Genomic DNA, 19,025 nt, shown 5'->3' with positions numbered 1-19,025 from the left:
GAAAACTGCAGAATACTTGATGAAAGAATTTGAGATGAAAAACCTTGGAAAAACTAAATTTTGCCTTGGATTGCAAATTGAGCACTTGAGTCATGGTATTTTTGTCCATTAGTCAAACTATACAGAAAGAGTTTTGAAAAGATTCTTCATGGACAAAGCAACTCCAATCAACTTCCCAATGGTTGTTCGTTCTTTGAATATGAAAAATAATCCATTCAGACCACGAGAAGAAAATGAAAAAATTCTGGGTCCAGAAGTACCATACTTAAGTGCAATTGGAGCCCTAATGTACTTAGCTAACAACACTAAACCCGACATAGTTTTCTCTGTGAACTTGTTAGCCGGGCACAACAATGCACCAACATATAGGAATTGGAAGGGAGTCCGACACTTACTCCGGTGCCTACGAGGAACACAAGACCTTGGTTTCCATTATCAACCGAAACAAGATGCTGCCCCCATTGGGTATGCCGACACTGGATATTTATCGGATCCTCAATATACAAAATGGATATCTGTTCACTTTGGCAGCACTGCAATATCATGGAAATCAACAAAGCAAACATTGACTACGACATCCTCAAATCATGCAGAGTTGATAGCCCTTTATTAAGCAGTACGATTGTGTATGGCTAAGGTCGATGATTAGTAATATCCAAGAAGAGTGTGGAATGAAAGCAATAACAGAAAATCCAACCACCATCTTTGAAGACAATACAACATGCATCTCTCAAGTAACTGAAGAATATATTAAGGGAGATTGAACAAAACATATATCCCCAAAACTATTCTTCACACATGATCTGCAAAAGGATGGGGAAATAGATATCCAGCAAATTCAGTCTTGTGACAACCTTGCCGACCTGTTCACCAAATCACTTCCTTCCAAGAAATTTTAGCAATTAGTTCACAAAATTGGAATGCGACATCTTCGTGAACTATGCTGAAATCAGGGGGAGCATTATATGCACTGCACTCTTTTTTTCCTTCGATCAGGTTTTTATCCCAATAGGTTTTTCCTGACAAGGTTTTTAATGAGGCAGTATATTAAGCATATAATATTTTTCTTTAAGACAACCCATACCCCATTTCATGTGAACATTCAAGGGGAAGTGTTGAGAAAATGCCAAAAATGAAGTTCACATGAACTTGTAACACAATAATTTGTAGCTCATCACATGAACAAATTTAGGACAATAATTTGTATAAAAGTACAATTATGTAAAATATTTTAATGGCAATATTTGCCTATAAATAAGTTCACTGTTTTGTGAACTAAAGAAGTAAGAAGAAAAACAATCGGATTTCTTACTTGCTCTATTTACTCTTTTCTATATCCATTTTCATAAAATATCCAATATCATTCTATAGTTAGAAAAACTTTTCATTTTTAATGGAATGACTATTATTGAAAATTTTCCTATAACTTGCATTATTAAAAAACGAAAAAAAGCAGCGCCATTTTAGAGAAAGAAGAAAGAGGGGAGAGAGAAAATGGCGGCCCCAGAGAAGCCATGGAAAGCAGAGTATGCGAAATCAGCGAGGGCTGCTTGTCGAACTTGCAGGAGCAACATTGCTAAAGAAATTCTTCGTTTTGGAAAAATGGTTCAATCTCCACATTTTGATGGTTTCATGCCTGTAATTATTCTACTTTTTCTCTCTTAATTTTCATAATTTATCACCTTTTATGTTTTTTTTTTTTTTTTTTTTTTTTTTTTTTTTTTTTTTTGTGGTTGTAGCTGTTTCTCTTTCTGGGTTTATGTAATTTTGCCCCAATTTTTGAGGGTTGAATTCCAAATTTGAGGTGAATTCTTGTAAATTTTGATTCTCATTTGGAAAAAAATATAAAATAAAATGGGAAAAGGGTTTCTGGAATAATTTTTTTGGGAATTATTGAAATTGAATTAAGTGGGTAATTGTGGACTCACTGCAATGTTCTTGTTTTCAGGTTAGTGATTGAATTGTATTATGATGGATTTTGCATTGTTATTAGCGATATGGTCTTATGAGTTATAAATGAGGTGATTGCATTGAATTTGTGAACTAGAACATCATGTGTTAATAAGTTGATTTTTTCTTGCTTGATTTCATCATGGTGTTTTACATGCAAACACAGGAGTGAGAGAGAAGAAATCATGACTATTAATTTGTGTTGTACTAACCAAAAAAAATTAAAAAATAATTTGTGTTGTAGTTATAGATTACTTTTATACTCTATGTGCCTAGATTTAGTTGTCACATTACGAGTTCATATTACACCATTAACATGACCATTTATTCCGGCCTTTCCGGATGGAGGGAGTACTAGTTGCAAGACGTGGACTTAGGAGTTCATTGCTCTAGGCCTATAGTTTAAGTTTTAAGTTAGAATTTTCATGTGCTGCTATAATATGATCCTTGTAAGGTGTAAACTTGGAGATTCATATCAATTCTACATGAAACTCATCACTTTTTTCCCAAAATTCTACCACCACCCTCATCATACTGAAGTGGCATTGTGGCAATCACCTTTGTGGCTAAGAAAGATAGGCAAAGGTGGTCTGAGGTGTGTGATAAATAGCTTTATTTTTTGCTAATTCTGTTAGAGTATTAATTCTGTTTCATATGGTCAGCTAGCTTGCTTGTCAATCTCTGAAGTGCTAAAAATTGCTGCGTTCTGTGGTGTTGCTTTCTGCTAGCTTCTTTGGACTTCTTTGATGACATGCACGTATTTTCTGATGACAAAGATCTACTTCCAACTGAGATGGTTTTAACTGATTATATTTTCATCATTTCCAACTCTCACATAGAAAACTTTATTTTCCAACATTATACTCTAATCTACTTTCTGAATATCAGTTTCTTATATATGTGAAGTATGAGATGTTGTGCGTCATTGCTGGTTGAAACCAACTTCAACTACTATTCTCTTTAAGGCTGTTACATCACGTGCTATTTGTGTGTGTGTTTTTTTAATGATCCGGCTTTCAAATGTTAAGCGGATTTATTTTCCTTTTCATTTTATAAAAGAGTTCTAAGTTGACTGTTCTTCTTCACCAGATGTGGCACCATGCCACCTGCATAATGAAGAAAGCGAATCAGATTAAATCGTAAGTGCTTATAAAAATTAGTTGATTGGAAAATATGGCTATAATTGGAACAACCTTATTTTTTTAGATTGATTGCTGAAGTTGTGATTGAGTTTAGCACCCTTCTTTCTTTATCAGCATTGATGAAATCGAAGGCATTGAATCTCTTAGATGGGAAGATCAGCAGAAAATCAGAAAGTATGTAGATAGCAATGGACTGGATAGTAACACTGTTGCTACTGCTCCTGCGTCTGCTCCTGCAGCATATGGTATTGAAGTGTCCCAAACTTCTCGTGCGACATGCAAGAGCTGTAGCCAAAAGATAATCAAAGGAGAGGCGAGTATTACATTCCAGAACTAGCTGGTCTAGCTTTTAGAAGATTCTTGTGCTCTTTATCTATCGTTGTAGAAGGGTCGATATTTTCTCGCTTCCATTTAATTTTGAACTTCTCATCATAGACAGTGACCTTATATACATGTATATACAAAAATAAGTATGCAAATCCAGTGTATGTATGCATGCAAACCTTAATAGGATTGTTGGTGAGATGCTTGTGCATTACTTGAGAGTGAATCCTGACTTGTTTTGGGATCAACTTAAGTCTTTGACAAATTTAATTGAGCTCATTTAAGCATCTCAAAATAGATTGAATTATGCATATACATGTTGGAAAGTAGAAACAACTAATTAAAATCAATACATCAAATGTACTGCTGAAATAATATTTGAGTTAGTAATACTAATGATATTATGATTATATTTTTCAAATTGGTTAGTTGAAGGGATTAGTTTTGATTGTGAAATGATTTTCCTCAGTATTTTCTAACATTCAAGCAGGTTCGAATATCTGCCAAGATTGATGGCCAAGCTTCTAGAGGTTTGTCATGGTATCATGCCACTTGTTTCCTGGAGTCATTTCCTTCCACTTTGCCAGACAGATTATCTGGATGGCAAAGCCTTTCATCGAGTGATCAAGCTTCAGTCCAAGCTGCTGCTAAGGGAAAAGCTCCTTCTGCAGAGAGTGGTACTAGTTCTTCTTCAGTTATTCTTTGTTTCGTTTCTTTTTTTGTTTTCCGTATACTATATTGATAGTGTGCCGCTGCTGTTAAATCTTGTCTTTTCTTGTAATTATTGCCTGTAGGTCTAGGAAGTAGTGAAAAGTCTTTAAAAGATTCAAAAACCAGAGATGGGGCTAAGCGGAAAAATGCTGGTGGCAGTGATCAGGATGCCAAAATTGTAAAAACTGATGCTGATATGATGATCCGTAAGTGTGGCTCTCTAACTAAAGCTTTGGACAGTGGGGATGCTGCTTTGGAAAGTAGATTGGAGGCTCAGACCAGAGCGTTATGGGATCTGAAAGATGATTTAAAGAAACATGTTTCAACTGTGGAGTTGCGACAGATGCTTCAAGCCAATGAACAAAGTACATCGGGCTCAGAGCTTGACTTGAGGGACCGTTGGTAAGTTCCTTTTTAAACCTCTGCTAGTTGGTAAGATTACTATCTGTGCTGAGTTAGCTCTCAAATGCATGATTAGTAGTTCTTGAGAAATGCATGTACTTTTTTAAAAGATCTTTGACATGCCTTGCTAGCTGAGTGGGTAATTGTTGGTGATGTGGCGAGGCACAGATTTTTTTTTTTTTTTTTTTTTTCATAGTCATTACGGAGTAATGTTTAGGAAATGTGACCATAACTAATTGGAAGTCAATAATAATGACTTCATATTGGTTGCTGTGTATTAAATGTTACATCTGGTGTTGTAATAAAAATAAAATATGTGGATAGTAGTAAGTGTGTGTGTGTGTGTGTGTGTGTGCGCGTGTGTGTTTTGCACGAGTTTTAAACGTGTGTTTTTTTTCCCCTAATTTTCATTTAGTGCTGATGGCATGATGTTTGGAGCCCTCAAAAGATGCCCTATGTGTTCTGGTCATCTTTCCTTCTCTGGAGGCATGTATAAGTGCCATGGCTTTATCTCTGAGTGGAGCAAATGTTCCTACTCTACTAATCAACCTGAAAGAATCAAAGGGAAGTGGAAATTACCAGAAGAGACAGATAATCAATATCTTCTTAAGGTATGTTGTTCAAAGTTTGGTCCATGATCAATTATGAGATTTTGACGATTGTTTAATTTACTTTGAACAGTGGTTTAAGTCACAAAAGGCAGCTAAACCTGTTAGGATACTACCGCCTTCAGCTTCCAACACGTCTGCTGGAAATCATAGTGCTAATGGACAACTCAAGTCTTCTAAAGATGAAAAGTTGGAGGATCTTAGAGTTGCTATTGCTGGATTACCTAAAGAAACTGTGGTATTTTCTCCTCCCATTTATAATAGTTTACGCATTGGGAGTGTGTGTGTGTGTGTGTTTTTTTTTTTTTTTTTTTTTTTTTTTTTTTTTTTTTTTTTTTTTTTTTTTTTTTTTTTTTTTGCACACCCAAGTTTTAGCTTGCTACTGTGATTCATGTTCTTGATTTTGTCCACACTGAATGGCCGACAATGTGATACAGGAAGAATTTAGAAGCAAAATCGAAGGGGCTGGAGGCCAGGTCCATGCCAAGATCAAGAAAGGTTTTGCACCATTTTTATCTGATTGGATGTTTTAGTTGATAAAATTTTAATTATTCTCAGAAAGTTTTGGGGCACTTACTGTTTATATCGCAGATACGAATTGCTTGGTTGTGGGTGGCGGGCTTAGTGATCAACATGCTGAGCTGAAGAAAGCAAGGTACGCAGAACAGTTACAGATTGCCACTCCTTTATGCTAATTGCATGTCTTGATTAATTGCGTCACTGTTGGATAATGTATTGGCAGGAGGATGAAGATCCCAATTGTTAGAGAAGAGTATCTGGTTAACTGCATCCAAAAGCAGAAGAAGCTTCCATTTAATCTGTACAAAATGGAAGCCACTGAGGAGTCTTCTAGCATGGTTACTGTCAAAGTTAAAGGGAGAAGTGCTGTTCATGAAGCTTCTGGTCTGCAAGATTCTGGTCACATCTTAGAGGAAGGTCCCAGCATCTATAACACTATTCTAAGCCTGTCTGACCTGTCATCCGGAATTAACAGGTTGGTAAAATATGAATTTTCTTATATCTAGGCAGAGTACTATTGCCTTCAGAAGAATCCCCATTTCGGGAGTTTCTTTTGTCTTCATGTTCTTGCTAAACGGTTGACACACTTTGCAGTTGTTTCTAGCTATTTCTGTCAGCACACTTAGCAGTTGACAGTGCTTATTTTTTTTTTTTCCAGTGCTCTAATGCTCTTTACATGTTGAGTTGTTGACCTCATTGTTAATGATCAAATTTGACCTATTGGATTTAACATTATGTCTTGTAATCTTTTTCTTTGATCTTGATTTCAGCGTTGCTTTGCCTTTTAACCAAAGTTTCTCTTCATATGCTGCAGCTAATCTAACTTCTCTCTTTTTTTTTTCTTTTTCTTTTTTTTTTTTTTTTTTTTTGTGCTCTTAAAAAGTTATTATATTCTTCAAATTATACAAGATGATAAAGGTCTAGAGTGCCATGTTTTTCGGAAGTGGGGTCGAGTTGGAAATGAGAAAATTGGAAGTAGCAAAATTGAGGAAATGTCGAAATCAGATGCAATTGAAGAATTCAAACGGCTATTTCTGGAGAAAACTGGGAATCCTTGGGAAGCTTGGGTGCATAAAAAGAACTTCCGGAAGCATCCTGGACGGTTTTTTCCATTAGATATTGTACAATTACTCTGCTCTATCTCTATTATCTTCTTAAATCCATAGTGTGTAGCCGGCTGTTACAGTGTTTTTTTTTTCTTGTCATGTCTCAGGATTATGGGATCAATAAGCAGGCTCCAAAGAAGAATCTGGATGATAGTAACAGCAAACTAGCCCCTGCATTAAAAGAGTTGATTAAGATGCTTTTTAATGTGGAAACTTATAGGTTGAATTGTGATCCTAAATAGTTGTGTTCTGTTTCTTTTCCTCCCTTAAGGATTTACTTAAGTTCATTTGTACTCTGTAGAGCTGCTATGCTGGAGTTTGAGATCAACCTGTCTGAGATGCCGCTTGGAAAACTGAGCAAGAGCAATATCCAACAAGGTGTTATTGCATTGACACTACTGTATAGTTTTTAGTCAACTTTGATCAAGATAGGTTGATATACAGTAAGCTAAGGTTCTTTTGTCTGTGACTATTATCAGGTTTTGAGGCCTTGACGCAGATACAAAATTTGTTGGAAAACACGGGTCTTCAATCTTCTGTTAAAGAGAGCTTGATTGTTGATGCCAGTAATCGCTTTTTCACTATGATTCCTTCTATTCATCCTCATGTAATTAGAGATGAAGATGATTTTAAGTCAAAGGTATACCACACTCTAATGCTTTTTACCCCCTCTCTCATTGTAGATCTGTCTATTTGTTGGAGTGTTTGTATTAGGGTTTTGTTGTGAGATAAATTGTTCAACATACTTAAGTGCAGGGAAGAGATTTTTGTCTGTTATCCAGGCATATATCTGCGAAGCTTAACAGCCCCCTGTTGTTGAAAAATTAAGGGCCCCAAGTCTATAAATTTCTTTGTTGCTAAAATTTAGTTTTGGTAGAGAAACTAATCTGATAAAATATTTGTTTGATACGTGTAATTGTCTTCATTTGCTTGTTTTTTTGCTTTTTGTTTTTTTGTTTTTTGTTTTTTTTTTTTTTAAAAAACTTCCTCAATTCTCCATGCTAGGTCAAAATGCTAGAAGCACTTCAGGACATTGAAATAGCCTCCAGATTGGTGGGCTTTGATGCAGATAGTGATGAACCTCTTGATGCTAAGTATAAGAAGCTTCACTGTGATATGGTACCCTTGTCACATGATAGTGAAGATTATCGATTAATTGAGAAGTATCTTCTCACTACTCATGCCCCTACACATACGGTGGGTCAATGTTTACATAGATCTTCGAGAATTTCCTTTCATTTACGACCAACTTTTATATATTTATTATTTTTTCCGGAATACATTAGGAATGGAGCCTTGAACTGGAAGAAGTTTTCTCACTTGAGAGGGAAGGAGAGCTCGATAAGTTTGCACCTCAGCGTGAGAAGCTTGGCAATAGAATGCTCCTTTGGCATGGTAATATGTTTTCCTGTACTATATTTCATAAATTCATACTAAAGCGTTGGTAATATGCTTTATGTGGGGGCTAATCTATGACGTAATGCAAAAAAATTCTCAGGTTCCCGATTGACAAATTTTGTCGGTATCCTTAGCCAAGGACTCAGAATTGCTCCTCCTGAGGCTCCAGCTACTGGTTACATGGTTAGTCCTGCCACTTATTCATTCCATATCATCTCATGCAAACTTATTGCAGATGATGAGCAAGTTTAGCTAGAAATCCCCTGCTGTATTTCCTTGGACTGAGTTCAAATTAATTTATCTTGCAGTTTGGCAAAGGGGTTTACTTTGCTGACCTTGTCAGCAAGAGTGCACAGTATTGTTTCACTGACAAGAAAAATCCTGTGGGCTTGATGCTATTGAGTGAAGTAGCTCTCGGGCAAGTTCATGAACGCAAAAAAGCCCAGGTGAGACTATTTAAAGTTATTTTGATTGCATCTTGAGTAATAAGGGTATGTATTTTTTCCCCCTGTATGGAACAAGAGACGTGTACAAAAATTTTTGATAGACATGATGTCATGAAGCTATGTTTATGATACTATTACGATTCCTAAAAAGATGGGTATGTGTTTCAGAATGTTTTACGGACATGCCTTGATAATGTTGTCATAATTTTATTTGTTAATTCTCTTGAAGCTTTCTAGTTTCTGTATATGTATGTCTCTTAATGGTCGAGCTTTTTCCTAATTTCATTGTTATGTTTTCAAGTACATGGACAAACCTCCAAGAGGGAAGCACTCCACCAAAGGACTTGGTAAGAAAGTGCCTGATGAGGCTGGATTTGCAAAATGGCGGGATGAGGTAGTTGTGCCTTGTGGGAAACCAGTGGATTCCAAAGTTAAAACATCAGAGCTGATGTACAACGAGTATATTGTTTATGACACTGCTCAAGTAAGTCTTCAGTTATTATCATATTTTTTTTCTTCTGGTTTTAAATAGCTCCACACCATACCAAGTTCCAAATAACTTGTTTGCTTTTGAAAATGTATCATTAGAACTCTGTGTTTCTATTGCATTTTTAAATGTTCAGCTTCTTTATGCTCCATCTTAGCAACTTTCTACTCCATATTAGATCGATTTGGAACAATAATTTTGATGCACTATGATTAATAATTCTGTGTCCTACATCCTTATACTTTATCTTAACAACTCTTTTTTTAAGAGAATGACTCTTTCGGTTGAATTAACAGTATATAAATTATAGCTGTGGACCATGCTAATATAAGATGTTTTCTGGTTTTGAATATGCACATGAAAATTGGGGGTGTCTGCTGCTTAGTTTAATATGATTGACTGACTCGATCATTATCTTGTTGGGCTTATATCACATTAATCATCCAACCTCTACCTAGGGTGTTGTAACCTTCAGCAAACTGACATTGTGCTAATGATACTGATTTATGCATTTGGACTGTTTACAGGTTAAGATGCAATATTTGCTGAAGGTTAGGTTTCGCTACAAGAGATAACGAGTTACTGAGAGATCGACTTGCCACAGCTGTGTACAGTTTTAGTTTTTTGCCTTTTGATGCCCAACCGTGTAGATTTAAACTGATTTTAGTATTTTGCTACCTTCTTCAGTTGAAGATCTCATTTTGGGGCTTGTTGGAGATCTTCTTCTGTTCAGATTTCTTATAAATGTACTAAAACGATGATTAGCTCAAATCTTATCCTAGTTTGTTAATTGTTACTATTTTGTGACAATCGCTCTTATGTTCCTGAGTACTCAGCAACGTTTCAGATAAAGTTGTGCCCTCGAACATGAAGGCATCGAATAGTCTGTATAATCAAAGATCCATACAATAGAAATGTTATACCTTAAAATTAAAATTTATACTTTTACAATCTCAAGTGTCCATAATAAAACTAAATAATCTAATGCTGTCTAACCATGATCTCCTTGATTATATTTCTCAAGGATGTATAAGTACCAACTACAATAATTACTATACTTAGAACTGGAAGCAACATGATGAACACCCGCTCATTCGATCTCCGGTTATCACTCGAAATCTTAAGGTAGCATAGACATGGAATCGTGGTCGAAGCTGTAGCACCTATTAAGGCTACAACTAGAGACATGAGACTTCCAAAAAATGGAATCGCCATCGCTATGATCACTTGTGAAACAACCAAGATAGTTCTTAGAACAATTTTGAACCCCTTTTTCTTCTTATATTTTGGAAACCAACTCTCAGTTGTAGCTGCAACAGGCTCCATCATCAATGCATACCTTGACAATGGACTTATCCATGTCGTATACAACACAATTTTCGAGCTTAGCTTCTGTGTTGGAAGGTTTAATGTTATTTGAGACTGTAATGCTGAACCAAACATCATATACCCAAGTATAGCCATTGTAGCATAGCATATGGTTGCACCGAAAAATCCAATGAGTAAAACCTTATAAACACACAAACAAAAAAAAAAAAAATCGATTAATATACAACAAAAATAAGTTTTGCTCCTCACAATCGAACAAAAATAAGTTTTAATAAGTTTAGATAAACAGAACGCAGTTTAAATAAAATAAGTACCTTGAAGAAATGACGTTTCTTCATGATGGAAGCGTATAAGGTAGGAAAAATTGGGTTCGCGCTATAAGAAAACATGTACAAACTCATAGCTGTAGGAATCCCTTTCCAATTGATCAATTTACCTGTACTATGAAATCCAACACCATCAAACATACCAACCCATAAAACAGATGCAAGGATTACAAAACCTGAAATTACACCCGTGGCCGAAACGTACGCAAGAACACTTAGATCTTCTAATCAAACTGTTGGTAAAAATGCAACGGCAATAATCATAATAAAACTTTGTTTTCCACCAATATTAATCCCATGAAAATTAGTCTTAACTTTAGGGAATAAATCATGTAAATTATCACCTTCTACAATTAAGTAACCTGTTAATGCCAAATAAAGATCAATGTAAAGTATTATTGATAACATTCTTTTGCCTATTTTTCCATACGCAAATTCTCCGATTTTGGCGTATGTTTTGATCCTAGGATTGGCGTCCATACATCGTTTTGTTAATAGGCCGGCGTAACACGCTGTGCGGGAGATGCCGAAAAGCAAGATTAAGCTTAACCAACCTCTTGATGCTAGGGCATACGGCATTGATAATATACCAATTCCTAATACAAAAACATAATTAATGATTAAAAGTAAAACAACGAATAATTAATACTATGAGTCATGCATGTGAGTTTTGTGATACTATTTTATGAAATGTTAGACATAAAATTGACTGAGCGTGTCTATCATACACCTGAGTGAAATTTCAAGTGAGGTGTAAAAGATACATTCGAGTGTATAATGAAAATTTACAAATGACGAGTAAATTTACCTATATGATAACATTGAGGCCGTTGAATACCGTCTTGAAGAATGAAGTGGAGCCTTCATTTGATGGTCTAATGTTTGCCTCTACCTCCGTGAAAGGCTACTAGGTTTAGAGGAGAACCAAATAGAGGATTTTTTTTAGTTTTTGACGGCAAAAAGTGGAGGATAGGATATTATCATTGCATAGAACAGAATGAATCTTCTGTTAAAAAGCCCTAATCATTCCCTTTTTTATTTTGTATTAGAGAGGTCGTGCAATGCCAGTTTGTTTATTTGTATTTTTTCAAATAAAATATTTTATTAATATATATTTATCTAATAAACTTTGTGATATTCACTTGCTCACTACTTGAATTTTTTTATTATAAAATGAATTATTAACTTTGTTTCTCATATTTAGATAAAATTTATAATATAAAAAGATAATATTTTATTTCACAAAGTTTCATATGTAGCTGGTCATACCGTGTGGTCGGGATTACTTGGTTAAGAGTTACTTGGTTGGTTAAGGGTTACTCAATCGACCAGGGGTTACTCGGACGATCAGAGGTTACTTGGTCAGTGTTTGGGTGTTTCTCAGCCGGCCATACGATATGGCAAGCCACACAAAAAATGCGTTGATTTTATTTTTATAATTAATATAAAATTTTTGATCTAAAATAAATTGCAATTATTTTTTTTATTGGCAAAAATTAACATTTTCCTATGTGACGCTCTAAAATTAATCTCATGTGGCATAATCCTATTATAGAGTTTTAAAATTATTAATCCTACGTGGCGATTTTTTTTATTATAATCCTACATAGCGCTTTAAAAAAAACTAATTTTACGTGGCAAAATCCTATTGTAGCGTTTTAAAAATATTAATCCTAAGTGGCGCTCTATTAATTTTTTTAAAATTAAAATCCTACGTGGCGCTCTAAAAACTCGAGAAAAAACTCCCCTTTATATATATGTACTAGTTTTTTGTCTGGGCGATGCCCAGATGGTTGATAAAAGTTTAGGATAAACTTTTTTGGATTGATTGTTCAATATGATCCTATAATCCCTTTTGATAATGCAGGATATTTAGACATACTAACTGAAATATATTTTATTGAACTGAAATTATTTTTACCGAACAAAAAGTATTTTTACCAAAACAAAAATTATTTTTAATGATAAATATATTATAAATAAATCTTATTTAAAAAAACTTTTTAAACGGATTTTATGATGGAAATAGTACCGAACTAGATGAAGCCCGTGCGATGCACGGTTTGTTTGTATTTTTTAAAACAAATATTATTTGTATTCATGTGATAAAATTTTCTACTTGATTAGTTGTACATAGTATATCACTAAATGAACCCTGTGAGATGCACGGTTTATTTTTATTTTTAAAACAAATATTTTTTGTATTTATATGATAAAATTTGTTATTTCATTTGTTGTGCGTAGTATATCATTTAATATTTTTATTTTAAAGTAAATTGCGAATTTCCTCTTATTCGTTTTATATTTTTTTATAAAATTACTAATCTCAAAAGATAATATAACATATTAAATTAATTTAAACTTTAAAATCTCATTCGCCAATTTTACTTATGTGGCATTTAAATTATTTAATTCTAAAAGAATTTACAAATCTCTTATTTGATTGGCTATAACTAAAATTTATAATCCTACATGGCGCGTTATGAAAATTTTATCCTACGTGGCTCTCTAAAAACTCGGGAAAAAACTCCCCTTTATATATATTACATTAGATTTTTTTTTTCCTTTTTGGATTGTGCAACACATAAATACAATATCGGGAAAAAAAAATATAGGAATCAACACTACTTCAAGTTTTACTAAGAAGTATGCATTGCCTTCAATTTTGAAGCTTCCCACCTACTTTGGGGAGTAAATAATAACTACTCCTTTCGTCCCTTTATTTTTGCCCCATTATCATTTTTGGGGTTAAACTTTGATCATAACTTACCCTTAATCTATAAAAGATAATTTAGTCATGAATGACCTGATTAGATTCGTCTCATTGTATATTTTATTAATATGACGTTTTTATAATTTTCACGTGTATGAAAATAAAGATATATACGTTTAACACATGTCTTGGAGACCTTACACAGTCAAATAGAGCAAAAAAATAAGAATAGAGGGGACCATTGTAAATATTCAAACAAACGAGTCAACACTTGTTCATAAAAGCCCCCTATCACTTTGTACTTCAAGTCCATGCATCTCCCAAGTCCCAATAGTCAACATCTTCATTCCTTCATATTTTTTACACTAAAATATTTTAATACTCCGTATTGTATTAGCAGTGGGTTAAATACTTAGGGGTAGATGTCATTTAATTTGGGGAGATTGACCCAACAGGGGGTGAGTGGGGGTAAATAGAGTAAACTAGGTTATTAATAATTTACATTTAAGGATATATATATGAATCACATTATTTACAATTAATAATTAAAATAGTTAAAAGAATATTATTTAAGGAATGCATATTAATGAAATCTGAAGAAAAAAAATACATAGTATATAATTAGCACCAATGCTTCAAAAAATATAATTAGCACCAATGTCATCAAAATTATTATTTTAGCTTCCAACAATTAACAGTTTGTATACTAGTTTGTAGAAGCATCTATTTAATTTTTTATTCAAAATTCATAAATAGTTTTCAAATTAATAAAAATAGAGTAGTTCAGCTTTAAAAAAAAATAAAAAAATGAAGATTATGTCATTAAAGCATTTAGGCGGAAATATTTTTATGAAAAAACGACATGTGTACAAATTTAGAGAAAGATGATATCAGCATGTTTTGTTTTAGTATTAGTTAATAGATGAATTTGATGTAGAGTTAATTAAAATAGATTCCAAGAAATACATGCATAACGACAAAGTCCGTCAATCTTACGTTAATAAGTATAAAATAGCATAAAACGAGATCAATGATAGGATTTAAAATAATACGAAGTATATATGTATATAGCCTTCAGTTGAATAAATTATAGTTAAGATGAAAAAATGGTATAATAATGCTTCCTCCTTTTGGGATGAACTTTTCTCCCTCAAAAGAAAGGGTCTCCGATCTCTTTCGAAAGACAAGGATTTTTTGACCTCCTTCGAAAAACAAGGTTTATCTCCTCTTTTCGAGGGAGAATTTTCTTAGGTTTATTAATTCCATGATATTAAATCTAATGTATTGTCGTGAAACTATTTCGTTGGTGAAAAATTATGCGAGATCACAAGGGTTATCAAGCTTTTGAATACAATCGGATAAATTAGAAGGAAAACATCCTCACGGCTACCAAAGATCGTTAGATTGTCTCTCCAATAAGGCTATATTTACCAGCGATATAAGTGGGAGATGTTCCACAGTGCAAAATCTACTTGACGATCGTAGTTTTTATAAAGGAACTAATTTTTATAAAGGAACTTTTTATTTGATTCAATATCTAATGTATTTGTTAAAGTCAAATATCTTTTGTAGATGTCGTATGACTTTATATTAATGATTCAAAAAAAAAGATGAAAAAAATGGTTGAACAACATTTATATCATTAGCTAATTATTGGTTAAGTGAAAATTTTAGCTAATTTGGATATTCATAAGTGAAAATTTTAATGATTATAATTATATTGTGTATCGGAGATCATAATAAAACCAAGTGAGTTGAATTTTAGAAGTAATTAATGTAGATTTTAAAAAATTCTTCACAACTTTTGATAGTATGTGTGTGTTCATACTAGGAACACTTTGAAATCAAAAGACCGTACTAGTACAGAGTACATTTTATTTTACGGATTTTTCATGAAATACCACTGAGTTTTTCCAAAATTCACCATATACCACACAAAATTTTTTAATTCACCATATAGCATTGAGTTTTTGGTAAATGTCACAAAATACCATTATGACTAACGGACGTTAACACCGTTTAAGGCTAATAATGCCACATGGCAGCTTGCGATTGGTTCCCTTCTAAATTATTTAATTTAAAAATAATTATTTAATTAATTATCAAATAAAAAAAATAAAAACCAAAAAATAACAAAAAAAAAAAAAGTTAAAATATTTTTTTGTAAAATAAAAAACCCAACCCTTCTTCCACCCAGCCAGCCACCAGCCCCCCTACCGGCGCCAAGCAACCCCACCCCCGGCCGACAACGCCTAGCCTCTCTCCTCCCCTCATTCCTCCCAACACCAGCGCCTGACCCCTTTCTCTTCCTTTCCCTGAACGCCGGCCAACCTCCATTGTACTCTCCTCCACCTACCCCCTTTTTGTTCCCCCTCCTACAACATCAGCCTTCGTCGGCCAAAACCAACCCAAGCCCGCAGACCCACACCGACACCCACCTCAAAACAACCGTACCCACCTCGAATCCCCACCCTAACCACCAAAATATCACCATACCCACCCCAAACCCGACCTTAATCTTCGAAATCCACACGAAAAATCCGCCCTAAAAACCCAACACTCACCCGTAAAAAGCCCTTACCCATAATTTCCTAAAAAAAAATAGAGAGAGCAAAAGGGATCGTCGGTGGGTGTTTAGGTTTCGTGGGATGGTGGGTTGGCCTGAAATAGTCGAAAAGGGATAGGGAAGGGGGTTTTGAGTGAAGTGGCTGGAATCGAAAAGAGGAGGGCAAGGGGTTTTGGGTGGGTGGCCAGAATCGAAAAGGGGAGGGGAAGGGGGTTTTGGGTGGGGTGGCCAGAATCGAAAAGGGGAGGGAAGGGGTGGAAGGCCGCCGGCCTCCGGCGCGCCTGTCGTTTCTGGCCTCGGCGGCAAGGGGTTTGGCGGTGAGGTGGCCGGAATGGGCTGGCTGGTGGTGGTGGTGGGATGGTGGCAAGCTGGCAGCAATTTTTTTTTTTTTTTTTTTTATAATAATTTTTGTTATTTTTTATTATTTTTTGTTATTTTTTGGTTTTTATTTGATAATTAATTAAATAATTATTCTAAAATTAAATAATTTAGAAGGGGGCCAATCACAAGCTGCCAGCCTGCCACGTAGCATTATTAGCCTTAATGACTAACGGTGTTAACGTCCGTTAGTCATTAATGGTATGTTGTGACATTTACCAAAAACTCAGTGGTATTTGGTGTATTAAAAAATTTTGTGTGGTATATGGTGAATTTTCAAAAAACTCAGTGGTATTTCATGAAAAATCCATTTATTTTATATAGAAACCACGTGTCCATTCTACAACAATACATATAGATAGAGATATAGAGATCATCACACGTTATAATTTGTTAAAACGACATTCATTGCTACTAATGCAGGTAGCTAGGAAATCGTTGTTGCAACTCGTAAATTTTCACTTACAAAAACCGTCAACGCAGTGCACGGCTGCACCACAGCAAAAACCCTTACCGAATCCACATGTTTCACCCTTGAAGTTACTGAATCAATGTATAGTATTATTGATAACACTCTTTTGCCTATTTTTCCATACGCAAACTCTCCGATTTCGGCGTATGTTTTGATCCTAGGATTCGCATCCATACATTGTTTCGTTAATAAGCCGGCGTAACACGCTGCTCCGGAGATGCCGAAAAGCAAGATTAAGCTTAACCATCCTCCTGATGCTAGGGCATACGACATTGACAATATACCAATTCCTAATACAGCATAATAATGATTAAAACGGATAATATTTAATTAGCAAGGCTAAAATGTGAGAATTTAATGACACTCTTTTTTAAAATGTTAGCGTGTCTATTATACATCTGAGTGTAATTATAATTTCAGGTGAGTTATAAAGTAACATTTGAGTGTATAATGAAAATTTACAATGGACGAGTAAAATTTACCTATGATGACATTGAGGACATTGAATACCGTCTTGGAGAATGAAGTGGAGCCTTCATTTGAGGGTCTAATGTTTTCCCCTACCTCCATCAAAGGCTACTAGGTTTACAGGAGAACCAAATAGAGGAATTTTTTTAGTTTTTGACGGCAAAATGTGGAGGATCGTTGGATGATATCCTATGCTCGAGGATAGGATATGTCATTCTCATCGAATTTTCAGTTTTTTTTAAAAAATATTTTCATAATTAATTTCCAATTACAAAAACATTTTAAAATGAAAAATCATTTTAAAAAAGTTTGACAAACAAAAAAAGTCATAAATTGGCCAATAAAGATGAAATATAGTGATAGTCATTCGGATGACTACCATAGTACCATAGAAACATCTAACTAATCACGAATTCTGTCTCTAAAAAGGCGGGTGTACATTAATTTATTGTAAGACGGATTAAAGTTATCTTAAAAGTATTTAAAGTTACCCTTTACACTACAAAAATTATTATTTTTCTAGTAATAAATTGGATAATTTTATATTACAAAAAACTTATAATGTATTAGACTAATCATATTAGCCTTTATAGTATGCAATCATGAATCTATAAGAAATTACACCTTAAAATAAAATTCAAACCAACGACAAATTAAAATTTACCCTTTAAGGGAATAAAGTTACAATAAAAATAGTTAAAATTACCCTCAAACTGAACGTCTTACAATAAAATTAACGTACACCCGCCTTACGCACAAGACTTATTGCAAAATAATTAACATGTGAAGTTTTGATAGATTTTTCTCAATCAATATAAATTTCCAAAATTCTAACTTTTAATAATATGTGGTATCCATAATTCACTATATCATATCACTAATAAATTAAGCCGGTCTCGTAGCCAGACCACGAGACAACGACACTTGGCATTCCAATTTTTCGCCAAGTGTCACGCCATGTCGGCGACAAATAGGTATTACTATGACACATATGATGCTAAGTAAGTGAAGTTTGGATAGATTTTTAAAGATAAAAATGATGTATAGAGTTTTATTATCGATATACTTCTAATATTTCATATATACAAAATTAATCATAACTTTAAATAAATATCTTATAATTCGGTACTATTTACATCATAAAATGCGTTTTAAAAAGTTCTTTAAAATAAGATCCATGTATAATATATTTAATTTATTTACAAAAATAATAGAGAATCAGTAAAAATAAGTTTTAATCATGAAAAATAATTTCTGTTTTGGTAAAAATACTTTTAGTTCAGTAAAAATAATTTCAGTTCAATAAAATATATTTCAGTTCAGTATGTCTAAATATTTTGCATTATCAAAAGGGATTATATGATCGTATTTAACATTCAATCCAAAAAGTTTATCCTAAAATTTTATCAATCATCAGGGTATCGCCCGCACACAAAACTAGTTAATGATTAAAGTTGCGTATTAGAGGTCCTGAAAAAATAAATCAAGTGAGTTGAACTTTTTTTTTTAATTTTTGTTTGAAACACAAGTGAATCGAACTTTTAATAACAGGGATAATTAATATAGATTTTAACAAATTATTCACAATCAATGACCAGAAGGTTTTACAAAATATGGCTAGCAATTTCTTTCGTGACATTTTCACCTCTAAAATTACCAATATTGATCATGCTAGTCTGT

The 19,025-nt window shown here is 33.8% G+C and overlaps 1 protein-coding gene and 1 pseudogene across 1 annotated transcript; one reads left to right on the top strand and one right to left on the bottom strand.

The window, feature by feature from the left end:
• Positions 1–1,315: 1,315 nt before the first annotated feature.
• Positions 1,316–9,924, top strand: LOC110734382 (poly [ADP-ribose] polymerase 1-like). Its single transcript, XM_021914518.1, has 20 exons — positions 1,316–1,638; positions 3,040–3,089; positions 3,207–3,405; positions 3,907–4,093; positions 4,211–4,529; positions 4,945–5,140; positions 5,211–5,375; positions 5,575–5,635; positions 5,729–5,792; positions 5,880–6,131; positions 6,540–6,777; positions 6,870–6,982; positions 7,064–7,140; positions 7,242–7,402; positions 7,768–7,959; positions 8,049–8,157; positions 8,261–8,343; positions 8,469–8,606; positions 8,908–9,090; positions 9,621–9,924. The coding sequence occupies exons 1-20, from the start codon at positions 1,495–1,497 to the stop codon at positions 9,666–9,668; spliced, it is 2,979 nt and encodes a 992-aa protein (XP_021770210.1). The 5' UTR covers positions 1,316–1,494; the 3' UTR covers positions 9,669–9,924.
• Positions 9,925–10,074: 150 nt separating this feature from the next.
• LOC110734606 lies at positions 10,075–17,447 on the bottom strand (annotated as a pseudogene).
• Between the last annotated feature and the right edge of the window lie 1,578 nt (positions 17,448–19,025).

Source organism: Chenopodium quinoa, unplaced genomic scaffold (genome assembly GCF_001683475.1).
Source record: "Chenopodium quinoa cultivar QQ74 unplaced genomic scaffold, ASM168347v1, whole genome shotgun sequence".
NCBI lineage: Eukaryota > Viridiplantae > Streptophyta > Magnoliopsida > Caryophyllales > Amaranthaceae > Chenopodium > Chenopodium quinoa.
Note: the sequence above shows the minus strand (reverse complement) of the source record. Positions and strands in the feature narration are given on the sequence as shown.